Genomic DNA, 25,889 nt, shown 5'->3' with positions numbered 1-25,889 from the left:
CAGAACCTGGACCTGTGGGGATGCGAGCAGAGTCCCCTGTCAGGGCCATCCCAGCCGGCTCTTGCCATGGCCAGGAGGGAGCAGGGACCAAGGGGATCAGCCTGAAGCTGCTGGCTATGGATCCTCCACGTGGCCCTGAAATCTGTGTGTGCTCTGCCCAGACCAGCCTTCCTCTGCACCGGGAGCAGAGCCCTCCACAGCTGGGGCAGGGCTTGCAGGTCTTCACCCGCCAACCACTGGTGTCAGCCCGCTGCCCTCACTCACCAGTGTAGATCATCAGGAGCTCTCCTGGCTGCCCCCTCAGGTGCCGCCCGGCCACCCCTGTGAACACAGAGCCTGTCAGGGCGGCAGCGGCACAGCTCCCTGCCAGCGGCGCTGCCAGCGCTGCGGCCACACGCCCTGCTGGCCCGGCAGGGCTCAGCCCGGGCCCTTGCCGCACGCTGCCGCCCAAGGGCACGGCTGCCAGAGGGCGGCAGCAGCGCCCGGGCCAGGCGGGGCTCCACGGCGCCGGGCCCGGATGGTGCTGCCGGGGCAGCGGGCGGGGCTGGGGCCGAGCTGCGGCGGGCCGGGGAGGGAGCCCGGCCTCGGGGCTCACCCATGAACCTGATGGCCGCCTCTCGCAGGGGCTCCTGGGGGCTCTCCAGGTAGCGCAGGGCCCGGTGCAGCTGCTCGGCCGCTCGGCTCGTGTCCTCTGCCAGCTGCAGAGAGCGGCAGCAGGGAAGGCTCGGCGCGGGCTCAGCCCCTGTGGCGGGCGCTCCCTGCGCCCAGCCCCGGCCTCCCCTGCCCGCACAGCCCTGAGGCGCGGCCAGCAGCCGCTGGCGCCGGGCTCCGCAGGGGGCAGAGGGCCGGCTGCTGCCCGGGGAGCCGCGGGGCCGCCCCGCAGCACTGGGGCTCCATTGGGAGTCTCATTCCAGAATGAATTTGTGGTAGACTAAAGCCCCTCACTCCCCATGTCGAATAAATTAAATTCCTGCCCCATAGGCCTTATACTACGCAGTACTGTTTGCTTTGATTAATTTCTGGGCATCATTACGCAATTGATTTCAGTGGCATCATCCCAGGAAAGCTTTTGGTCCAGCCCTGCATCCCTATTTCAGACTGTACAGAAATTTTGTGGACTTGTTCCCACTCTATCTGGAATCTTCCAGCACTGCAGATGTTCAGCTATTACAGCCCTACATGGGAGAGACATTAATTCATCCAGGAAATGTTTCCAAAGGCTTTGTGGGCAATCCTTGCTTGGTTTCGGTAGTGAAATTTATATCCTGGCAATGTTGGAACTCATTGACTTTTTCAGCATGTGTTTGCTGATGTTTGCATCTGGAAATGGAGAAGAGATTGTTGGAAGCTTGATATATTGCGATGCCTGAACTTCCCTGTTTGTGGCTCCCCAGTGCCGTGCTTAGCAGGCACCCAGTTGTGTTTGGACATGAGCTACCACTGTCAGACACGCAGCAGCTGGAGCATTGAACATCAAAGACTGAGCTGACGTTTTTCCCAGAACACAGGGAAACATGGCAGTGCCTCTGTATAATCTGACTGTCCTGTGAAATTCAGCAGCTGGTGGTGTTCAGGTGCTGCTGCTGCTGTTATAGATACACAGTACAATACTGGCCTTTTCAAATGTTGAAATGGATTCTATATGTGTGGTGTTAAAAGAACTTTGCTATAAAGATCTCGTTTTCATTTCTGTTGTTAACTAAAACTTAGAAACAGCTGATGTAGTATGCTTGTGTTAAAATGCCTGCTTGCATGGGATACCATCCAATGAACATGTGATGAGGACACCTGCTACAGATATGTCAACTATCAGCACTCACGGTCTGAAGAAAATGTGGACCAAAACCTGTCACCGTTGAGTCAGGAACCGAAGTGAAGTGACACATTAACTCTCTTCAGCAGGTTAATGCTGAGTTTATTAGAAAGCCATTCCTTTTTATACACTGTTCCGATACAGCTGGACCTGACTGGTCATTTAATCAACACCCCGTCACCACTGGCTAATTAAGAAGATGCCCTTTGGTAAACATCTTATCAGAAAACAACTGTTCAAAACACCAGCCGCAAGATTGTTTTCATTCTTTCTCTCAGCCTTCTCAAAACTCCCCAGAACAATTCCTGGGAATGTTTATGTGGCCTTCTCACTGACCAGGCTGTCAGTATCCACAAAAGCCCGTAAATGGAGGTGATTATAAGAAAGGACTAAAAGCACAAACAAGGAATACGCATGCTCTAAAAAGGCAGACATGAGGAGGAGCCATGCTAAACAGTTCTTGAAACATGGAAACTGGTTTGGAGAAAAGTTCAACATGCATAATTGTTTGTGAATATGTAACAGGCAGATGCAATAGAAATGGTATACAAAGAGTGTTTTCAAAATAGCTGGGATAGTCTAGGCTGAATGGCAAAAGGCATCCAGTCAAAAATATTTGCTTTATTCTCTCCTATTGTACTTTATTACATTTTCTAATTTTTTTACAGGAGAGTGAACCTTGTTTTTCACACTGCAATCCCTTCTATGAAAAAAATCATGACTAACAGCCTCTGCCTTCTCCCAGACACCAAGTGTTGCAGCAGTGCTCCAGGTGCTGCTGCCAACAACCCCTGCAGGGAGGAGCACAGCTCCCAGTGCACGTGGGCTTTGGCTCCCTGTGGCACACAAGCCCCCCGGGGCACAGGTCTCTGGGGCAGGAGAGGGGCAGCAGCACTGCCAGGGCTCGGGGGGTGGCAGCTCTGCTTGGGCGGGGACTCTGCCACACCTGCTGATGGCAGCGCTGCCCGGGCCCCAGGGCTCAGAGCAGCATTGGTGCCCTGGCCCACACGTTCCCTGTGCCTGTCACAGCCGCGGGTTTAGGATGGCCAGCAGCCGGGACGTGTCCCAAGGAGGCCGTGCCAGCTTCCCTGGAAGGCCCCGTGCCCTTGCCAGCGCAGCTGCCTCGGCAGCCCTGGGGGCTCCTTCTGCTGCCCTGAGCCCGCAGAGCAGGGCAGCGTTTGCTGATGGGCTGAGCCCTTCCTAAAGATCCTGTCGGGCTGCCTTAGACACTTGGGGCCAGGGATTCCTTCCAACCGGGGCCACTTTGGGTGGGCTGGGGGCGGCCCCAGGGCAGGTGGCAGTGTGTGCAAGGTTCCTTTGTGACACGCTGCAGCACGGTCACGGTGGCATGGAATGGAGGAGTGTGTCCTTTGTGACACGTGGTGACATAGGAGCTGGGGGTGACAAGAGCACGGCACAGCGCACAGAGCAGGCGACGGGACAGGACGGGACAGAGCGGTGCTGTGAGGAGCCCCCACACAGCGCACTCGTTCGTGTCCCACCCGGAGCTTTTTCCAGACGCTGTTCCTGCAGCTGGCCTTGCGGCCAGACTGTGGCATTTGGTGACTCGGATCTTTTCCAAGACATCTATCCCTGTGGCCTGTGCACTCCAGGCCAGACCGTGGGATTTGGTGACCTGAATCGTTGTTGAGGAGTCTCCTGTGATTTTGGCAGGAGTCCTCAAGACCAAAGTGCAGGTCTTGCTGCTTGCTGTCCTGCTGCCTTCCTGAGGCTTCTCTCTTGCTGGTGCTTTCAGCAACTGCAAGACTTGTTGACTTGGCAATATCCTGAGGAACCTCTATTTAAGGTGCCCTCTAGGCCAGACTCTGACATGGCAGGCAGATTCCTTGGCTTGTTCAAAGTGCTCAGGGGGAAAAAAAACAAAGGCCCTGGAGCTGCCCCAGCAGAACAGCCTGAAGAGCCGGAGCAGATCCAGACACTGCAGGATGGTGAGTGTCAGAGCTGCGCCACAGGGCTGATGGCTGCAGCCAGTGTGGGCCCATCCCATCCCATCCCATGGCATGCCATCCCATGGCATGCCATCCCATGGCATCCCATCCCATGGCATCCCATCCCATGGCATCCCATCCCATGGCATCCCATGGCATCCCATCCCATCCCATCCCATCCCATCCCATCCCATCCCATCCCATCCCATCCCATCCCATCCCCTGGGGAAATGCCCATGGACAGGACGGAAGAGGGCCCAGGCAGACACCCCGCAGTGGCCGTGCTCCATCCCCCTGGGGCATCCCGGGGCTGTCCCTGCCTGGGGAGCGCAGGGCTGGGCTGTGTTCTCCGGCCTCTCCCGCAGCCCCTCAGCTCTGGCTGTACTCGCTCTTTGCCAGATGCAGCCGTGGAGCGCACACAAGAGCAGCAATCCAGCCGTGGCCACTTCCACAGAACCCTGAAGGTACCTGCAGCCATCCCATCCATGGGCTGGGCCTGCTGTCCCTGCTCAGCCGAGCACTACGCTTGGAGAATGCCATGCAGCATCTCTGGCTTCCCTGTCCTGCAGATGTTCCGGAAGTTTCTGCGAATTCAGCGCAGAGAGACCGGGACCAGTGCAGCTGAGGGCCCAGCCGAGCCTGACTCGGGGCTGACCGAGCTCCAGGCAGAGCCTGATTTCAGCCTGGATTCAGCTGAGCACTTTCAAGACTCTGACACCATAATGAATGAGGACACAGCAAATGGAGACAAGGCAGTGACTGAGGACGTGGCCATGACAAATGCCAACACTGGAGAGACTGAAGCCACCGCAAATCCTGACACCACGCCCACTCCATCTCTGATCGAGGAATTAATACCAGAGTATTTCAGGGACCCTTGTTTTTCGTCTCAGGAGCAGCTAAGCAGGCTGGGATCAGGCCTGGAGGCCTCCCAGGACTTTGTGCCCCCTCAAGCCGTGATCACTGGGGCCCCTCAGCCTTTGAGGCCAGCACAGTGTGGCGGGAAGGGAAGCTGGGGAAGTTGCTCCCTTGAAGAGCGCTCCAAGTTTCCCCCAGGTGTCCTCCAGGTGCCAGCCATTGTAAGGAACATCCACCAGAGGCTGCTGTCCCATGACACTGTGGATGCCAGGCTGAAAATTGACATTGTGAGGCTGGCTGAAGAACATCCTGTTGATGTGGTGCTGACCCTCCTGCGCTGTGCCCCAACGTGTGACAGGTACGGGGCCCACGTGCCTTGAGAGCTCAGGGCTCACCAGCCTTTAGGGCCCGTGGCCCATCACAGCCCGTCCAATGGGCTCTGCCAGACAGGCAGAGAGCTCCAGGACCCTCGGGCCCCTCTCTTTGCCCAGCCTGCTGCCAATGCTCCCTCCCTGCCCCTCAGGGCACCGGGGCTCTGTCACCTGTGCCCCCACAGCTGCACAGGGCATGGTACTGTGACTGAGACACCCCTGACACAGAGCCCTGATCCCACAGAGCTGCTGCAATGATGTGGAGAGCCATTGCTTCATCAAGACTAACAATGGAGAAAGTGCTGCCAACACTGGTCCGTGTAATGGAGGATTGGCCTCTGAGCAAAATGTGCACCTCCGATGGGGACAATCAGGATGTTTTTGCCCTGGCTGTGAGTTTCTGGAACTGGTCTCTTCTCAGCCCCCGGCTGCCTCTCCAGCAGCTCTCCATCCTCTCCCTGCCTCAGTCACTGGGCTGAAACCTGGGCTAGGGCCAGGCTCAGGGGCCACCAGGCCCACTGCTCCCCCTGCATCTGCCCCTGGGCCCTGCCCCAAGGACACCTCGGCACTGAGCTCCGTTTTGGGCTGCTTCTCTTGCAGGCAACTCTGGTGATCTGGGTGATTGTCCAGGTGCCTCTGTACCATGAGACAAGGATTCATTCTTTCTACCCTCTGTTTACGGCTCTGCTCTTCCACGTTGTCATCACCACACAGCAGATGCCACCAGAGGAAGTTGAAAACTTCTGGAGAGCATGCCAGGAGGAAAATCGCCTTCCCTGCAGGCCCAACAGGTCCCAGTCCTCCTGTCCTTCCCATGCCCTTGTGGCCAGTACCAGTGCTCCCAGTGTGACCTGGGCTTTGCTCTGCACACAGGTTTGCAGTGCAGGCCATGAAGGCTCTGCTCTACCGACTGCAGTGTGACCAGGAGGTGATGGATATGGAGCGTAAGTGTGGCTGGGACACGCTGCTGACTGCTCACACCCAGCACTATGCCGTGGGTCTGCTGGCCAGGTGAGACCCCCTTCTCCTCCACACTGCCCTCAGCATTTCTGCCCTGTGCCCGGGTGCCCCACACAGTCCCTGTGGTCAGGGGCCAGAGGGCCTTGACGCCGAGGGACGGCCAAGGAGACTGGAAAAGGCTGGGAGAGGAGAGTTCCCCAAAGGGGCCACCTCCCACAGCGCTCACATCCCCTCCAGGGATGCTGGGGAAAGACCAGACCTCCGTGAGTCAGTCCTGGCAGAGGTTTGGTCCCCCCACCTCAGGCTCTTGGTGCCTTTTTCCCCCTTCCAGGGAGATGCGCCATGTCTTGACCTCCATGTGTTCCCATGTCGCATACCGCCTTCTCCTCGTGCTCAGCTGTGAAAAGCCAAGGTGGGATCTGCCCTTCCTGGCATTCCTTGTGGAGGTGAGCCTGGTGGCCAGCACTGCATCGCTGAGCTGCCTCCCAGCTCTCTGCCCTCTCATAGCCACAGCTGCCTGGGACGGTGCCCGTGCCCTGTGCTGCTGCCTGGGCCCAGCCCTGTGCGGTTCCGGGCTGCTGCTGGCCAGGTGCCCTGTCACTGCCTGTGCCTTTCAGGTCCTCGAGTGCCTGGACTTGAGTAAATGTGCTCACACTGTCCTGAAGATCATGTCAAGTTGCCTGCACAGCAAGTGCAGGGAGAGGCGTCGCCTGGCACTCAGAGGCCTCGTGGTGCTCAGCAAGGATCCCTCAACGGTGAGAAGGGGCAGCGGCTGAAGCTGCCCTGGGGAAGGCAGCCCCATGGGCTGGCAGGGCTTCAGCAGCTGAGGCAGCTGCTCCCAGCTCTCCTGCCTCACCTGCCCCAGTGCTTTGGGTCAGGCCTTTGGCCTGTGGGCCCTGCAGCAGCAGGCTGGGGTCGCAGTGCCCGGGCGCTGTTGGCGGTGCAGCCGTCCATGGGCTCCCAGCTCAGCCTTGTGTTCCACACAGGCCAGACCTATACGCAGCGTGTCTCGAAGACTTCTGGAGCTGCTGGGTGATGCAGATGGACAGGTGGTCAGCATGTCCCTCTCTCTGTTGAAGAAGATGCTCCAGAAAAAATATCTCATGATATCCAGCACTTCTGCCCCAAAGCTAGCTGAGGCACTCCTGCCACTCTTTGACCGTGTAAGGCTCTGTGGCCCCAGCCATGGGCACTGGCCGCTGGCCAGAAATTTTGTGCTCTCTGGATATTCAGGCCTTTGCCCAGGAGTACTGCATATGTGATGCTTAGGCCTTTTTCTCCTTCTTTCCTCCAGGACAACAGCCATCTGCAGCTGCTCTCCATTTCCCTCTTCTGCAAGGTGATGGAATTGGTAGTGGAAGAGGGTAAAAAGCCCCTGAAGAGAATTGTGAGCCAGAGCCTGCTCCCACTCTTCTTGCACTGCCATGAGGAGAACCAGCATGTGGCAGAGGTGAGGTTTTGTGTGATGCTGGTGGATCTCTGGCAGGGGGCTCGGCTGCCTCCTGCCCGGTGCCTGGTGGGCTGCAGCCTCCTCCAGGCCCTGGCACAGGGATGTGAGTCCGGTGCCCTGGGCTGTGGGGCCATCTCTGGATCTCTGCTGCTCTCCAGGCCTCTATGAAAACGCTGTATTGTGCGGCTGGCTTCTTGGAGAAGACGGATCTCCAGAGGGTTCTGAAGACAGAGCAGCCATTGAAAATTGATGAGTGCCTGGTAAGGAGGGCCTGGAAGCCCCAGGCTCAGCCTGGAGAAGGCCCCTGAGCGCGGTGCTCAGTGTGCGGGGCTGGCAGCTGTGCCCCTGCCCGCTGCTGCACTCAGAGGCCGCGCGGGCTCTTCTCCAGGCTGCTGTGGGCCCGAGCCGGGTGCCCATGGAGCCCCGGCGCGTTGGGGCTGCGGGGCGGCCCCGCGGCTCCCCAGGCAGCAGCCGGCCCTCTGCCCCCTGCGGAGCCCGGCACCAGCGGCTGCTGGCCGCACCTCAGGGCTGTGCGGGCAGGGGAGGCCGGGGCTGGGCGCAGGGAGCGCCCGCCACAGGGGCTGAGCCCGCGCCAAGCCTTCCCTGCTGCTGCTCTCTGCAGCTGGCAGAGGACAGGAGACAAGCGAGCGAGCGCATGCAATGGGCCCTGCGGTTCCTGGATAGCCCACAGGAGTCCCTGCGAGAGACGGCCTTCAGGATCATCGGTGAGCCACGAGGCCGGGCTCCCTCCCCGGCCCGCCGCAGCTCGGCCCCAGCCCCGCCCGCTGCCCCGGCAGCGCCATCCGGGCCCGGCGCCGTGGAGCCCCGCCTGGCCCGGGCGCTGCTGCCGCCCTCTGGCAGCCGTGCCCTTGGGCGGCAGCGTGCGGCAAGGGCCCGGGCTGAGCCCTGCCGGGCCAGCAGGGCGTGTGGCCGCAGCGCTGGCAGCGCCGCTGGCAGGGAGCTGTGCCGCTGCCGCCGTGACAGGCTCTGTGTTCACAGGGATGGCCGCGCGCTACCTGTCGAGGAAGAGGGAAGAGCTCCAGTTCCACAGTCAGGGTGAGTGAGGGCAGCGGGCTGGTAGCGGGGCTGCCAGGGAGAGCTGCAATGCCCGGGCAGGGAGCTGCCATCCCTGTCCCGGCTGCGGTGGGCTTCGCTCCTTGTGTGCATGAGGGATGGCGTGGCCAGAGCACACAGAGCGATTGCAGGGACACTGCTGGGGGGATTCGTGGCCAGCGTCTTGTGGCTGATCCCGTGGGCCCCTCCTCTCTTCTGGCCGATAGAAGAGCTGAGTGGGACACCCTTGATGTAGTGGTTTTGCTTTGCCAATTTAGGATTTCCTGGCCAATGTGCCAGTTGCTGTGGTGGGTTCAGTTCTGGTTAATCAGCAGTTCGCTCACCAGAATGTATTTACTCATTTCCCCTTTGAGATAGAATTAAGAGAAAGCCAAAGCAGGCTCGAGCCTTTAAAAGGGTATGAAGAACAATTTAAGAGTAACTGAAAGAAAGAGTAATAAGAGTCAGAACAAAACCTTCGGAACACTTCTCCTCCCCCTACAACCTTTTCTTTCCCACTGACAATGTAAAGAGACCAAACCAAAATGTTGAGTCAGTTTACTACCTCTGCAATAGTCTTTTGTCTCTTTGCTTAAGGAGAGAAGTCCCTCTTATTAATGTTATGGAGACTTTTCCATAAGAAAACAGTTCTCTCGTGGCTCTCAATTTCCATGAATAGCAGCCACCCAGGGAAATGTGCAATGCTGAAATCACTCCCATTTTCCACAAGCTTTTCCCACAGCTGGGTTTATGTGGCATGTCAACTTATGGGCTACTGTTTTAAAGATGAGCTGTTCAAAAGCAAAGTTCTTGTTCTCTAAAATCATCTTCATCTCTAGCAAGAGAGATCTTCTGTTCCTGGGGGCACAGGATCTTCATCACTCTTCTCCCTGTCTCTGTTGAAACTTCTCCAAGAATCACAGCTACTTTAACATCTGCTGACTTTAGCATGGAGGTCTTTGCTCAATACCTACCATTTGAACACTTTCATCTCCCCATACCTTCATGCGTTATAGGGAAAAAAGTATCATTCTCCATATACAGGAGAATTACAAGAGAATTTTGGCCTAAAACTAAAGGCATCTCCTCATCTTTCCCATCTAGGGCTTGACTTCTTCTTCACGGACCTCAGCCAGGCCTTGGCTGGGCCAGCAGTGTTACCTCTTTGTCGGCCAGAAGGGAAAAGAGAAAGTTCCCCGAGTTTCTTTTGTTTTTAAGATGTGTTTTTCACAGAGGCTTTTGTGTACAGCTTTCCAGATTATCAATTCCCAAAGGCAGCCATTGATTGGTTTCCTAGCAGACACGGAGGAAGCTGCCAGCAGCTTCTCCCAAAACATGATGTCTGGGGTGCACAAAGCAGCACACCTTGGCAGGAGGGTCTCCTAGGATTCATGCAGATGTGGGTGCTGACTGTGGCTCTCTTCTTTGTTCCAGCCATTTCAGTCCCAAGGAAAGACACTAGTCTGTCCCACTGAAACCTGAATATTCACACCCGGTTTGCCAGAAGAGCTGAAGAATTCGGTCCATCTTCAGGATGCGGTGAACCAGTGTCCCAAGAACAGCACCAGGAGACACTGAACAGGACACCATCTCCCATTGCCGCTGGAGCTCCAGGCACAGCTGATGATTGGTACAGCTGAGCCTGTGGGAAGCTCGCATGGCTTCTGGCCTTTCCCTGCCTGTAGATACCTCCCTCCCTCCAGCCCTCAGACACTGCCCATTCCCTCTTCCCCTCCCATATCACCCCTTGTTTTTGGATTTCATTAATAAACGGTTTGGCTTCTTCACTTTGCCTGCATCCCTGTGGAGCTGAAGCGCCGCAAATCCGGGGCCCTGGGACACACAGGCCCCTGCTGCCATTCTCTGCCACGCCGTGTTTTGTGCACAGGAACGAGGGCAGGTCAGGCTGGCACGGTCCCTGTGCTGAAGCTGCAGTTCCACAACCCTGTGCAGCTACAGATCCTGCTGAGCACACGGAAGGCCAGCAGTGGCACAAGGAGCCTGTGTGTCAGGAGCCAAGTCGTGTCTAAGGCCCTGCCACATTTGATCCGCTGCTGTGCACGTCAGCAAGACAATGAAGAACAGACAGTGAAGGAAACCTTATGGATGAACTGGTGGGAATGTGACCCTTGAGAGAAACAATGGATTGGTCAATTGATGGGAAGTTAACCTGTGAAAGTGGAACAGCACACAGTGGAGCTGTGTTTGGCATGGAGGTGGCATCACAAGCCATTGCAGCCTCTTCTCACGTGCTGACCAAGCATGAGATGACGTTATAACAGGAAAAACTCCGCTCCAGAGGTGCAGCGGCGGATGACCTCAGCTGAAATCCCGGCTGGCTAAAGCCAGCGTCACCGGCAGCACTGTGACGCCCCCAGCATCCGCTCGGGAGTAGGGGTGCGCCTAAGGCGTAGAAGCCTTGCGTGACGAGGACTTCCAGGCAAGAGGAAAGGACTGCAGCCCGCAGGAATGATGACAGAGACGGTCTCTCGGAGTGACACAGTTCAGATTTAATCCAAGGATGAAACCGCCGAAAGACCGAGAGCACAGCCCGACAGCATCTTATAAGGAAAACGGACCAACCAATCAGGGAGTTGAGGGGGTGTAACCTAACGCTGATTGACAAACGTAACCACCAACAGGGGTAATAACTGGGAGTGGCCCCAGTTCCTAAACCAATCACCCGACGGATACTCTGGAAGCTTCTGGAAAGTGGGAAAGAACCATCGGGTGACGGACAGGGACTTGGGGAAGGGTTTAAGGGGTTTTGGGAGGAGCGAAGGGTAACTGACAAGAGATTGACCCCTGGGACTGTTACAAACTTAGGGGCAGGGGAGAGCGGCCTAACGCGATCCCACATCTCCCCCTTTTTTGTTTTAAAGAAAGAAAAATAAGCATAATTAAACGTCTTCTTCCCAGTAGTCGTAACCAGAGTAGTCCTTAAACTGCAGATCTTCGAGATCTTCTTCCTCTTGCGGCTCTTGCTCAACCACGCGGTTGACGTCTACTGGTGAAGTCAACTTAATTAAGAGTCTTTTGATAATCTTCCAAATGATCAACGCAACAACAAGAACCAAAAGTACAACAAACAGAACTAAAATAACAGTCTTTAAAATTGACCTGACCCACCCTGACAGCCCCCATCCCGAGAACAAATTCCCCAGCCAATCTGAAGAGTCTTCTTTGATTTGATTTATCATCTCTCGCATCTTATCGATGGTCAGACGGACGTCCTCGGCCTTTGATGTTAGATTCAGGCAGCAGAGCCCCTCAAAGTCCTCACAACGATGGTCGTGGAGCAGCAATAGAAAATCTATTGCCGCCCTGTTTTGTAGAGTGGCCTGCCTTGTTATTTCCTCGTCTGCTAAGAGGTCACTGAGCGCGACTGAGGTAAGATTGGCTTGTTTAGCAACCCAGCACTCTAGGTGGCCTAATTCGCCTAAAGCTTGTGCAACTGCCACCCAGGGGAGGAAGGTGATCCAAGCCACCTCTTCCGGCTTACTCCAATGAAAAATTTCCTCGTCGCAGGTACTGTCCAAATTGGTCAAATCTCTCTTAGTCCGATTAGAATTTGCTGCGACCTTTATTTCTTGCCAATTAATAATTTGACTTGTGCTGGGTGTAAACAGCGACAGTCGGCCGATGGTGCAGGGACCTCCGAGAAGGCGAGAGGGGATGCCTTGCCAAGCTCGGTCTCCGCAAATTAAAAAGAAACCACTGGGTAGGGAGCGTGGTCTATGATCACGGGTGATAGATGTGGTGATTTGGGAGAGGGAAGGGCACCATGACTCAGCTGTATAATTTGAAGTAATATTTGGAATAGGGGTAGATTCATCTAGGTCGGAATACGGAAGGAACTGAAAACAAAAGTGAGCGGCAGAGGACCCGAGCAATTTAAATTCAATGGGATCTGCTTTAGATTGGTTCAATGTGTTGACAAACCTCCTCCAGACTATATTCGGGTTAGGATTAGAGGGGCGGTTGATTTTATTCTCAAAGAAAGATTCAAGGGAAGTACGAAGGGAAAAGGGTAACTCATCTGGAGGAGTTGGGATCCCCACAAGGCAGGTGGACAAGGGGTCTGCTGCTGATGCGGTGGTGAGGCAGATGTTATCTTGGCCAAGGGCGCCGGCGAGAGTCTTCCAAACATTCTTTTTCGGCTGGGGAACGACCCACGGCGAAGATGGTGTCACTGCGGTCAGCAGGATAATGATGGTGAGAGCTGCGGGTCGCATGAACTCGGATTGGGCTGCCAGGTTGTGGGTCCTAAAGTAACAAACACAGAAAGGAGTTTGAGCAACTCAGAACCAATCATTCGGTTCCAGGAGATCAAACTCCCCATCAAATGGTTTCCGCCTGCGCCGCCAACATGCTTCCTCGACTTGCGGGACAACACTCACGGATACTTGTTTTTTGGGAAGGAAAGGCCTGACCCACTTAGATGGTATCCACTTGGGACCTGAGGGGGTGGATACACAAGCATATCCCCTCCCCCAGGTCACCAGGTCGAATGGCCCTTCCGTCCTCCATGTCTCCGGGTCTTTTATGAGCACGGGTGGTCGTGTTTCAGGTTTTAGGCTTTCACTCTTCCCAAAATGACGCACAATAGGTGGATTTAGATTACCGAACGAGCAATTCAAAAAATTTAGGGTGTACAATGCTCGTGCAAGGCGGGTTTGTGGGGAGTCCATCTTCATTGCCGAATGTTGGTGATGTAAGGTGTTTTTTAGGCTCTGATGGGCTCTCTCTACCATGGCCTGACCTGTCGGGGAATAGGGGATGCCGGTCTTATGTTCTATTCCCCATTGCTGCAGGAAGCTCCGTAGCTCCCTGGACTTATACGCTGGGCCATTATCAGTTTTTATGGATTTTGGAATGCCCAACACAGAGAAGGCTAACAGAAGGTGTTTTTTGACATCATTTGCCTTCTCCCCTGTGTGGGCAGAGGCATAAACTGCATTGGAGAAAGTGTCTATGGAGACATGTACGAAGGAAAGGCGTCCGAAATCTGGGACGTGGGTAACGTCCATTTGCCACACCTCGCAACTGGACAGCCCACGGGGGTTAGTGCCAGATGTGACAGCAGGCAGTTGGTAAGCCTGGCACTGGGGACATGTGGCCACGATTGCTCTGGCCTGTTCCCTAGAGATCTTAAATTGGCGAACAAGGCCTGGAGCATTCTGATGGAACAACTGGTGGCTAAGTTTTGCTTGTTCGAACACACTCGGGAGCGGGGCTATCTGGGCAGGGGCAGCAAGAGCATCAGCTCTCCTGTTTCCCTCCATGATGAACCCTGGTAGCTCGGTGTGGGACCTGACGTGCATTACATAAAATGGTTGCTCTCGGTGGGAGACTAATCGAATAAGCTTCGAGAGCAATATGAACAGTGCATTGTTAGAGACTTCTTGCAGGACTGCACTTTCAGCTCGCGAAACGACTCCGGCTACATATGCCGAATCTGTGACTAAATTGAAAGGCTCAGAGAACTTCTCGAAAGCCCTGACGACTGCGTCCAACTCAGCAATCTGAGGCGATCCCATGACCACCTTGATATCAGCCTCCCACTGCTGAGTCTGAGGATCCCTCCAAGTCATCACAGACTTGTGGGATGCTCCAGACGCGTCGGTAAAAACTGTCAAGGCTTCAAGAGGAGTCCGACTCTGAACCGATTTTAATGAAAGATGAAACTGGACTTCCGAATTAAAAAATTTGTGAGCAGGTCGATGGATAGAGACCTGGCCGGAGTAGCTGTCCAGTGCAAATTGCAAGGATTCATTTTCCTGCAATAAGTGCTCCAACATTGTTTTAGTTAGATTCCCGGAACTTAGTTGGATTGGGATATGAATGCACTCAAAGTCCACACCTGCTAACTCCCGGATCCGCAGGCGAGCCTTACGGATCAGTTCTGCCACCAGTTCTTGTGGCCTGGTCATTCTTTTGGACCGATGGTGGCTAAGAAAGACCCACTCTATGATTAAGAGCGGATCCCTAGCCCCTTGGTCCCTTTTGATGGAACTGTCCCATTGAAAGATCACCCCGTGGAGGTGTGGCAATTTCCCTAGAATAATAAATCTGAATGGCAATTCCGGATGGTATCGGTGTGCTTGGCGTTCTGAAATGGACGCTTGAATTTTCTCCAATGCAGCCCGTGCCTCTGGGGTGAGAGACCTTGGAGAACTGAGCTCCTCTCCCCCTTTCAATAAATTGAAAAGGGGGGCTAGGTCTTCGGTGGAGATGCCTAGCCAAGGCCTCACCCAGTTCAAGGCACCACACAGCTGCTGGACATCAGATAGTGTTCGAATATGTGGCCGAATCGATATTTTTTGAGGCACAATAGTGCGACGGCCAATTTCGAGGCCCAGGTACTTCCAGGGCGGCATCCGTTGAATTTTGTCTTGTTGAAGCTCAAACCCTGCAGCAATCAATGCATCGATTGTCAGGTCGAGCGCATGGGTAAGTATATCGTCTGTCGGAGCACAAATTAATATGTCATCCATGTAATGTTGTATTATGACGTCTTTTGCTGCTGCACGCACCGGGGACAGCAAGGAAGAGACGTACCACTGGCAGATGACTGGAGAGTTCTTCATGCCTTGTGGCAAAACTGTCCAGTGATACCTCTTCCTTGGGGCTTCTCGGTTGATGGTAGGTACCGAAAAGGCAAAACGTGGGGCGTCATCCGGGTGCAGAGGAATTTGGAAGAAGCAATCCTTCACATCGATAACTGCCAGATCGTAATTTTGAGGGAGCATCGCTGGGGACGGCATCCCTGGTTGAAGAGGCCCCATATTCTCAATGATGTTATTAATTTGGCGAAGGTCGTGGAGGAGCCGCCACTTGTTTTTGTTGGGTTTTCGGATGACAAAAACTGGGGAATTCCACGGTGAGGTAGATTCCACCAGATGGCCCTTCTGCAGCTGCTCGTCCACGAGCTCCTGGAGCGCCTTTAGCTTCTGTTTAGAAAGCGGCCACTGCTCTACCCAAATAGGAACATCAGATTTCCAAATGAGTTTTTGGGTAGGGCGCTCCTCAGTGACCGCTGCCCGAAAAACCAGGGAAGCCGATGGGAGGTCGATTTTGGCTCCCCACTGGGCAAGGAGGTCTCTTCCCCACAGGGGTTCCGCGTAATCTAAAACGAACGGGCGAACAGATGCCAATTGCCCGTCGGGCCCCATAATTTGTACGAAGCTCCTGGATTGCTTGGCCAATTGGATCCCTCCGACACCCTGGATTCTTCCAGCCACGTCCTGCAACTCCCACTGTGACGGCCATTCCCTTGCGGGAATGATCGTCACATCTGCCCCGGTATCTAAAAGCCCGTTTAGAGTGGTGACTTTCCCATCTTTCTGCAAATGACAAGTAAGTCGTGGCTTGTCTCTTGAGACTACCTGAGACCAAGCCACCATGGGTGTAGAATTTTGACTTGAGGTAATAGGATGGTGAATCTCTGGGACAGGGATTGCCTGGGCAACTACTTGTCCCTTTGGCAGAAAGATGGGTGGACGTGTGCAGTGCAATATGATGGAAAATGAGTGTACGTGAGATGACAATACAGCTGGTAGAATGTTAAGGTGTTCCGGTGTGTGCTTTGTGTCTCCGACAACGACATACTTACACTTGACCCGCCACCATGTACCTGGTGCGTCTGGGCTGACGGAGACTTCGCAGAGGTCGGTGTCCGTGAGGTAAAGAGGCTCGGTGAGCTGGAGCCTGTAAGGAGAATTTTGAGATAGAGTGGTTAGGATTGGATAGCTGTGAGTCATGTCTGGTGTGTGCGACGACGCAGGCGGATTACATTGGGAAACCTTGTGTGATTGTTCCCTTTTTCCTCCCTCCCCGCTTGATGTCATGTTTTCCGCCCTATTTGTTTCTTGGCGCGGGGAAGACTCGCGCTCGTTGTCTAGTTTTTTTGATGCTGATCTGTCCGTTGAGGCTTCTGGTGAGTCTTGAAGTTGATGAACTCTTGCCTCAACGGACAGTCAGGCATCCAGTGACCCGTCTTCTGACACAAATGACAAGGAGCATCAGCGCCGGGTGGTGGTCTTCTCGCAGAACGTGGCGTCCGATGGAAAGCTGGAGTCGCGACGGGATAACTTCCCTCCGCTGGAACAGCAGCAGCAGCGGCGGCCCTCCGAGGTGGCGGATGTTGACTTCGAAGAGGATTTTCCGGGAGGACTGCCACCTTTCGCTCGCATACTTCTAACATTTGTGTCAGGTCAGCCGGTGGATCGAAGGGGAGACTGAGGATGGCAGCCTTGCATGCGGAGTTGGCGTTGGTGGCTGCCATCTCCGTCAGGATCCCCTCCCTGGTGGCTTCGTCCTTCACCTGCACTTCAATGGCCTTTCGCAACCTCTCAGTGAATAAAAGGAAAGGTTCATTATCACCCTGAATGATTTTGGAATAAGGAATGAGAGGTGTGGTTGGAGACCTTAGACTGGTGAAGGCTTTCAACGCAGCTGACGTTGTGGCTTTTAATGCCTCTGATGGAATGTACCATGCTTGGTAGTTCCCGTCTGCCCAGGCCCCAATACCGCTAAGATGTTCTGTGGTAATCATTCCCCCCTCCGTGTCCACGGCGGTGCCTGGATTTTCCCATAATTGAGGCAAAACTTTGCCTATTTCCCTTTTCCAATTGGCCTCCCAGAGACGGAACTCTGAGGGGCTCAACAGGCATGAAAAAATCCGCCGCAGATCTGCGGGAATAATTACAGAGTCTGTGAGAGTGGCCCTCAGGATCCCCCGGAAGAATTCACTCTCCCGGGAGTAATCCTTTTGGGCCTTGCACAGCTCCTTAATTACGGTGTTAGGAAACGGAGTCCAATGGGCCTGGGTCCTTCCCTCCCTCCCTGGAATGTATGTGACCGGGGCCGCGGAAAGAGTGGGCATCGACCCCGGGTCCCGGCTCCCGGCCCCCCCCCCAGCACCCGACGGACCGTGGGAACCGGAAGGCAGACCGTGGGAACCGGAACTTGGGACGGAAGGGGAGGAGCCAGTGACGGGGGCGGGGACTGATGACATTGTCTCCGCCTCAGAGGCGAGGTACGTGTGAGGCGTTGCAGAAGGAGGAGCGATGGGCGGAGGCAAGGGCGGAGCGGAAGGAGAGGGGGAAGGAGTGAAGGAGGAGGAGTCAGAACAACGGAAGGGATTGCGGGAAGAACGAAAAGGATTATGGGGAGAAGGAAAGGTTTTGGCGGGAGGCTGCACGTAGCACCCGCCATTTTGTGGCTCGCTGACGCCATCTTGGGTCAGCGAGCTTTCTGAGGGAGTGGGAGAAGGAAGAGGGTGAAAACGAACAGTTTTAGAACCTTTAAGGACTTTAACTGGGGAAATAGGAGGGTAGGAAGAATCCCGAGGAGTCTGGCCAGGACTCCTCAGGCGGGGGGAAGGGACATCCTGAAGAGAGCCAGGAAGATGGAACGGCTCCTGCGTGCTGCCGAAACGGGCTGCTCTCTTCAGGATTCCAGATTTTGGGGTAGAAGTGAGGGATTGAGGGACAGGGGAAGAACGAACAACCGAACTGGGGACAAACTCATTTACGGTTGGCTGCTCTCCCAATTGCTTGTGAGATCTTAAAAGGTCCCGAATGGTCGAACACAGAAATGCGATTTTCAACATTTTGGAGTCCCCCGAGCGGCACATGCTATTTGCTTTCAAAGAAACATGGGACCAGAAAGTATAATTGACAATCTGCTCGGGGTCGGTGGCAGGGAATTGGGAGAGGAGCCAAGCGACCAATATTTTAATTTCTTTTTTGTTAACATTCTCGAACCCCCCAACAACTAAAACTCCCTGAACTTTAAGAACCAGTCTCTTTTGGGTTGTTGATACCTTTGCACCCATAGCGAAGTAGTTAATGCACAACCCAAGCCCGCCCGCCTTGGAAAGAGAGGGAAAAAGAGAGGAATGAGAAAAGGGACCACCGCCAAACCCCGTCGCCGGTCACCGCCGGCGGTGAAAATGACCTGCAGGATTTGATTCAAAAATGGTTGGTGAAACGACCCAAGCGGACGAAACTGCAACAAAAAATTAAAACAAGTTTAAAAAGACGGGGGTGAGGGGAAGAGAAAGAGAACGGGAAAGGCAGGAGAACTCACACTCGGCGGACAGTCGGAAGAGAAGTCCAGGGCGGGTGGATCCTGCGGCGAGACCGACTCCTTGGGTGCTCGGAGCTGCCGGTCTCGATCCCCGGGGAGCGCCACCCCTACAACGGGGTCTGCTCACCCTGGGGTAGCTTGACGGCCAGAAGGATAAATCCAAGTCCAGACGGACTGCGTCCTGGGACCCGGAATCCTCGTCCGTGGGCTTCGGTGGTCTTCTCGGAGCCCCACGTTGGGCGCCAAACTGCAGCGGCGGATGACCTCAGCTGAAATCCCGGCTGGCTAAGGCCAGCGTCACCGGCAGCACTGTGACGCCCCCAGCATCCGCTCGGGAGTAGGGGTGCGCCTAAGGCGTAGAAGCCTTGCGTGACGAGGACTTCCAGGCAAGAGGAAAGGACTGCAGCCCGCAGGAATGATGACAGAGACGGTCTCTCGGAGTGACACAGTTCAGATTTAATCCAAGGATGAAACCGCCGAAAGACCGAGAGCACAGCCCGACAGCATCTTATAAGGAAAACGGACCAACCAATCAGGGAGTTGAGGGGGTGTAACCTAACGCTGATTGACAAACGTAACCACCAACAGGGGTAATAACTGGGAGTGGCCCCAGTTCCTAAACCAATCACCCGACGGATACTCTGGAAGCTTCTGGAAAGTGGGAAAGAACCATCGGGTGACGGACAGGGACTTGGGGAAGGGTTTAAGGGGTTTTGGGAGGAGCGAAGGGTAACTGACAAGAGATTGACCCCTGGGACTGTTACAAACTTAGGGGCAGGGGAGAGCGGCCTAACGCGATCCCACACAGAGGAGGAGATGTCAGGCCTGGTTGTGGGGTGCAGGGATGAGAGGGACAACATGCATGTCCTTCTGATGGAGGGGATGCCCTGAATGTGGGCGGCCTGCCCGCCCCTCCCAATGAAGCACTATGCTGCATCTCCTGCTCAGTGGCTTTTCACCATTCCAGGGGTTGGTACATATTCTTTGCAAGAGCAGCTGATCAAACAAAAGTGGATTTCCAATCACAAGTACAATTAAGTCTTTCTGCATGGGAATCCTCCAGAACCTGTAACACCCCTGATTTTAGAAGAGCCAATCTGAGGATGCTCTGAACCCAGCTGAGAGGGATTCCATGGCAGGCATCCATGGAGAGCACAGGGGCTGGGAATGCTGGAAGTTTTCAAGAATAGCATCCTGAAAGCACGGCAGGGCTCCATCCGTGCACAGCATCATCAGGAAGAGGGCAGAACTGATGGAGAAGGAAGACTCGCTCACCATATGATGATCGACAAGTCTCGTCTTTATTCCCGAATCGCCAATTATTATACACCTTTTAATTAGCTCATGCATAGTGCAAATCCCAGCTCACCATTGGCTAATTAGTTATCAGCTATCTACATGCTGTTTTGGTATAACTACTTACTACTTTCCCAGGCTGTTTGGCTTTACCACCTGTGTCTGTGCATTTCTTCATCCGTGGGCCAAGGACACAGTTTAGTTGGAATGGCAACTCCCCTCATTCTCTATCTCGGTCAAATTAATCTCACAGTGACCTTTAGCTCGGAGCTAGCTTGTTACAGAGCTCCCAACATTTCCCCCATTTTCTTTTTGGGCCAGAAGTGTTGTTTTCCAAGCCCGCCCCATCATCTGACTCACTATTCTTTGGACGCAATTAAGCAAGCATGGTAATACAAGCATTAGCAATACTATTACACCTAATATCCCTATAGCATACATTGCTGCTCTATTCTGCAATACTGCATGATTTACACTTTGTACATCTTGAGACAGCATGTCCAATATCTGTCTTCTTTGCTTGTTGAATGGTCAACGTTTCTCTTGCTCTTGATAGAGTTACACATTCTTCATTGAAATCCATCTGGACTTTGCACCTGTTAAAACACAAACAAATCCCACGTCCCTGCAGGACTGAAGAATCTTCTCAAAATCCTGGAGGTGAAGAATGGGTCCTGGTTTCATTTTGCAATGTTACATAGAGAAATGTTAAGATAAGAGTAATTAGGAATCAATTTAGATAATACACACAACAACATATACAAGATCAGAAAATTACTAAACACTACAACACTGAACTTTTATCCCAGAGTCTGCGACAGCTGATAAACCTTAAAATGACAGAGAATTGGAGAAATCATGTCCAGATTCATGTTTCCCCCAACTCCTTCTGAAAATAGCTCAGCTATCATAGATGGTCAAATCGCCAAGTCAAAAGGACTTGAATACTATTTGATGCAGAAAACATCTGGGTTGATTGTCAGTCACTCCATCCAAATAGAGCTAGAGCTTGGCCAGAGCCCAAAATCTAACTGGTGAGTGTCACTTAACACATTTTTTAAACAGGACTTTTTAAAAACAACTGTTATAAACAAGAAACCTTAGGGTTACAAACTAATCAAACTATCAAACCATTGAATCTTTCTGAAGTTTCTGTCAAGACAGAGATTTTCCAAACACAGCAAACTTCTTGAATTCTCTGCTGGAGTATTCCTGTAATAATAATTAAAAGAACCACAAAACTGGCAATTTGGATAAAAACTTTCAGAAACATCTAAATAGTTAGGAAATAAAAGACAGAATCTTGAAGAGACACGTGTCTTGCAGGTGATCACACAAAAAAAATAGAAAAACACATGAAAGCTGGCTGTAAATACTACAACAATACCTTAATAATAATTCTTATCACAAAAATCAGAGAATTCACATAATGTAATCAATTTATCAGCAGCAAGTGTTCAAGGAAGTTAAGACAACCCCTTTTCTAAGCATTCATGTAATATTAACAACAATCACTATCAGCATTACTTATAAAAACTAAAAATAACAAAGGTTATAAACTTAATATAAATAATTCTTAAAACTTTGAATCATTGGGGAATCGACTGATGACCCCATAACAGGGTCTGATTGACCTTTTCCAAATGCTCTGTCTTCCAAGACACCTTGGGTAATTGAATCTTTACTAATACTTTCATCTTTACATGACATTTTGTTTCCCTGGGAATAATTTTTTACAATAAAAGCAGTTCCTCTGGCATTTTGTTACACTGAGATTTCTTACTGATTGACAACAATCATTAACTGAAGGATAACAGGCTGGTAAAGCTGGACAGTTTGCATAGATATTTAAAAACAAAACTGAGAAAGATGACAGATAATTTTAAACACAAATAATTTCACTTAAAATAAGGACAGTACAAAAACAATTAGCACATTTACATCCATTTATCTAATGCCATCTCTTAATGAATAGAAGAGAGCAAAGACCATAAAGACTATAGTATACAGAAATATTACAGTTTAAATCTTCTCACATGTAGTCCAAACAGAAACTAGGAAGTTTACTTAGACTCTGCCCCCCTAAAAGGTTGCTCCCGCCTCAGGCAAGGGAAAGGCAATGAAGTCATCAAACTTAAAGCTATCAAACCCAAATACTCAATCACTTTTAGAAAAGCAAACACATTTACAAAAAAACCTGGGAAACTAACTGTAAAGCCTGTGGAACAGTTGGGTGAAATGCCCCGTATAACATCTGCGGCATGATGAAGCACTGTGTGAATTTGCAGAAGTTTTCCATCCTGATCTTGAAGAAAATTCCTGACCTGTTTTTTCTCAGACACTTGTTTGAATTGCTGCGATGGGCTGGCTGCTGTGGTTGCCAGGCAGCTGTGACAGGGCGGTGCCCTGAGGAATGTCTGCCCACGCCCGTCCCCGCCTGCTTGGGCACAGCTTCAGCCTGCGCCACCTCGGGGGTGCGGAAAGGAACGCCCTCGCCCGGACCCGCGCAGCCGTGATCTCCTTTGGGCTCCGCTCTGCCTGGATTTCCGCTCGGGCTGGTTCCCCCTGGCTCTGCGCCAACACCCGCAGCCTGCGGGAGCATGTCCCACACCGCTGGTGCTTTTGTGCGGTTGCAAAAAGTGAAAAAGCCCTCCCAGCTCCAGCTTTCGGGTTTCGCGTTACTGGTGCGCGTCCGCTGCCGCTACCACCGGCACTGCGCTTGACGCTGCCGCGTATTCGGCCCCCGCGTCTCGCCTTGGCTGGCCCGGCCCCGGCTGGCACTTCCCTCGCGATCTGTGCTCTTTCCCTACGGACAGCTGCCGTGCGAGTTTTTGTCACCGTGCGTGTCACTGGACCCATGGTGCGCGTAACCGCCGCCAGCACCGAGCATGTCGCCTCCGCAGCGCTCGGTCCGCTCCGCCGCTGCACCGCTGGGACCGCCACCAGCACCGAGCATGCCGCCGCCACCATACGTGTTCTCGCCGCCGCGTCCGCCCCGGGCTCTCCCGCGGCCCCTGTCGCTTTCCTGGTCCCGAACTTACGCCACTCTGTTAATTCATGTACTATATAAGGATTTTGAGAAACTCTTTGTGTATACTCGTAAGCTAACAACTGTGGGAGCTCTTTCTGCAAGTCTATGTCCTTAATCTGCTGCTTTTTTAAAAAGCAAGTAAATAAATCATATGCTGCTTGCCTTTCCATTTCTAATCAGCGCTGTTGCAAGGCTTTCAGACTCCGGAAGCACGTAGGCTGGGACTATCTATATAGCTCCCAGGGCCGCGAACTCGCAGTGGTTCGTTTGCCGTCCCCCCCTTGCTTCAGAGGGACCCGCTCTTACTTCCCGATCCGTGGCAGCCGTGTCCGTCCGTAGTCGTCTTACGTTCACGTCGGGGTCAGCCATTTGATGGAGAAGGAAGACTCATTCACCAGATGATGATCTACAAGTCTCGTCTTTATTCCCGAATCACCAATTATTATACACCCTTTAATTAGCTCATGCATAGTGCAAAATCCAGCTCACCATTGGCTAATTAGTTATCAGCTATCTACGTGCTGTTTTGGTGTAACTATCACTACTTTTCCCAAGCTGTTTGGCTTTACCACCTGTGTCTGTGCATTTCTTCATCTGTGGGCCAAGGACACAGTTTAATTGGAATGGCAACTCCCCTCATTCTCTATCTCAGTCAAATTAATCTCACAGTGACCTTTAGCTCGGAGCTAGCTTGTTACAAAGCTACCAACAACTATTGATATTGCCAATGCATTTTTCTCCACTCCGCTGGCAGCAGAATGCAGGCCACAGTTTGCCTTCACCTGGAGAAGCTCCAAAACATCTGCACTATATTGATGACATCATTGTATGGGGGAAGACAGCAGCAGAAGTGTTTGAGAAAGGAGAGAAAATCATCCAGATTCTCCTGAAAGCCGGCTTTGCCATCAAGAAGAGCAAAGTCAAGGGACCTGCTCAAGAAATCCAGTTTCTGGGAGTGAAGTGGCAAGACGGACGACGTCAGATTCCCACTGATGTCATCAACAAGATCACAGCAATGTCTCCACCATCCAACAAGAAGGAAACACAAGCTTTCCTAGGTGCCATAGGTTTTTGGAGAATGCACATTCCTGAGTACAGTCAGTTCGTGAGCCCTCTCTATCTAGTCACCCGTAAGAAGAACATTTTTTGCTGGAGCCCTGAGCAGCAACAAGCCTTCGTCCAGATTAAGCAGGAGATCGCTCACGCGGTAGCCCTTGGCCCAGTCAGGACAGGACCAGATGTGAAGAATGTGCTCTACTCTGCAGCTGGGAACCATGGTTTGTCCTGGAGCCTGTGGCAGAAGGCGCCTGGGGAGACTCGAGGCTAACCACTAAGATTTTGGAGTCGACGCTACAGAGGGTCTGAAGCCAACCATATTCCAACAGAGAAGGAAATTTTAGCAGCCTATGAAGGAGTCCAAGCTGCCTCAGAGGTAATAGGCACCGAAGCACAACTCCTCCTGGCACCCCGACTACCAGTACTGGGGTGGATGTTCAAAGCAAAGGTTCCCTCTACCCACCATGCCACCAGTGCTACATGGAGTAAGTGGATTGCTCTCGTAACACAGCACGCCCGTATTGGAAAGCTGAATTGCCCTGGGATTCTGGAAATAATTACAAACTGGGCAGAAGGTGAAAACTTCAGTCTCACTGATGAAGAGGAACAAGAAGTGACACGTGCTGAAGAAGCTCCACCATATAACCAACTGCCAGGGGAAGAAACACGCTATGCTCTTTTTACTGATGGTTCCTGTCGCATGGTAGGAATGAATCGGAAGTGGAAAGCAGCTGTATGGAGCCCCACACGACAGGTTGCAGAGGCCACTGAAGGAGAAGGTGGATCAAGCCAACTTGCTGAACTCAAAGCTGTTCAACTGGCCCTGGACATTGTTGAAAGAGAGAGGTGGCCAAAGCTCTACCTCTACACTGATTCATGGATGGCAGCCAATGCTCTGTGGGGATGGCTGGAGAGGTGGAAAGAGGCTAATTGGCAGCGTAGAGGAAAACCAGTTTGGGCTGTTGAAGAGTGGAAAGACATCGCTACCAGGGTAGGGAGGCTACCTGTGAAGGTCCGCCATGTAGATGCCCATGTCCCCAAGATTAGAGCCAATGAGGAGCACAAAAACAATGAGCAGGTAGACCAGGCTGCAAAGATAGGCGTGTCCAAGATAGACCTAGATTGGGAGCACAAGGGAGAGTTATTCCTAGCTCGATGGGCCCATGATGCCTCAGGTCATCAGGGTAGAGATGCCACCTATAAGTGGGCACGAGACCGAGGGGTGGATTTAACCATGGACAGTATTTCTCAGGTTATCCACGACTGTGAGACGTGTGCTGCCATCAAACAGGCCAAGAGGGTGAAGCCCCTATGGTATGGTGGGCGGTGGTCCAAGTACAAGTATGGCGAGGCCTGGCAGATTGACTACATCACACTGCCCCAGACACGCCAAGGCAAGCACTATGTGCTCACAATGGTAGAAGCCACCACAGGGTGGTTGGAGACCTACCCTGTGCCTCATGCTACTGCCCAGAACACCATCCTTGGCCTGGAAAAGCAAGTCCTGTGGAGACATGGTACCCCTGAGAGGATTGAGTCAGACAACGGGACTCATTTCAAGAACAGCCTTTTCAGCACCTGGGCCAAAGAACATGGCATTGAGTGGGTGTACCATATCCCCTACCATGCACCAGCTGCGGGCAAAGTGGAAAGGTACAATGGGCTGCTAAAAAGCACCTTAAAAGCCTTAGGTGGGGGATCTTTCAAAAATTGGGAGCAGCATTTGGCAAAGACCACCTGGTTAGTTAATACCCGAGGTTCTACTAACTGAGTGGGCCCTGCCCAATCTGAGCCTTTGCATAGAGTAGATGGAGACAAAGTCCCAGTGGTACATGTCAGGGGTTTGTTAGGGAAGACAGTTTGGATCAATCCTGCCTCGAGTACAGACAAACCCATTCGCGGGGTTGTTTTTGCTCAGGGACCAGGTTGCACGTGGTGGATAATGCAAAAAGATGGA

General features: G+C 53.0%; 1 protein-coding gene and 1 long non-coding RNA gene across 3 annotated transcripts in view; one reads left to right on the top strand and one right to left on the bottom strand.

The window, feature by feature from the left end:
* LOC135288501 (uncharacterized) overlaps nt 1-25,889 on the bottom strand; it is a 447,298-nt gene that overhangs the window by 293,963 nt on the left and 127,446 nt on the right. The window contains exon 4 of one of the 2 annotated variants that reach the window (XR_010351564.1): nt 19,850-20,441. The exons of the other annotated variant lie outside the window; for it this stretch is intronic. This is a non-coding gene — a long non-coding RNA (uncharacterized LOC135288501). Of the gene's footprint in view, nt 1-19,849; nt 20,442-25,889 lie in introns of those variants that run through there. 2 annotated transcript variants of the gene reach the window in all.
* Nucleotides 3,244-11,468, top strand: LOC135288435 (maestro heat-like repeat-containing protein family member 6). The gene is made up of 14 exons (XM_064401828.1): nt 3,244-3,762; nt 4,162-4,226; nt 4,332-4,978; nt 5,236-5,383; nt 5,592-5,782; nt 5,865-6,002; nt 6,283-6,397; nt 6,569-6,706; nt 6,938-7,114; nt 7,246-7,401; nt 7,560-7,661; nt 8,024-8,126; nt 8,401-8,457; nt 11,377-11,468. Exons 1-14 carry the CDS (start codon nt 3,645-3,647, stop codon nt 11,466-11,468), a joined length of 2,247 nt encoding a protein of 748 aa, XP_064257898.1. The 5' UTR covers nt 3,244-3,644.

This window comes from Passer domesticus, chromosome 33 (assembly GCF_036417665.1).
Source record: "Passer domesticus isolate bPasDom1 chromosome 33, bPasDom1.hap1, whole genome shotgun sequence".
Taxonomy (NCBI): Eukaryota; Metazoa; Chordata; class Aves; order Passeriformes; family Passeridae; genus Passer; species Passer domesticus.
This window is presented reverse-complemented; position numbering and strand designations above follow the sequence as displayed.

What these genes read in the sequence shown, in the direction of transcription:
- LOC135288435 (XM_064401828.1), top strand. Translation starts at nt 3,645, where the DNA reads ATGGCAGGCAGATTCCTTGGCTTGTTCAAAGTGCTCAGGGGGAAAAAA. An exon ending in CTTCCCTGCAGGCCCAACAG is followed by an intron (nt 5,783 to 5,864) that starts GTCCCAGTCCTC and finishes CTCTGCACACAG; the next exon opens with GTTTGCAGTGCAGGCCATGA. An exon ending in GACGGCCTTCAGGATCATCG is followed by an intron (nt 8,127 to 8,400) that starts GTGAGCCACGAG and finishes CTGTGTTCACAG; the next exon opens with GGATGGCCGCGCGCTACCTG.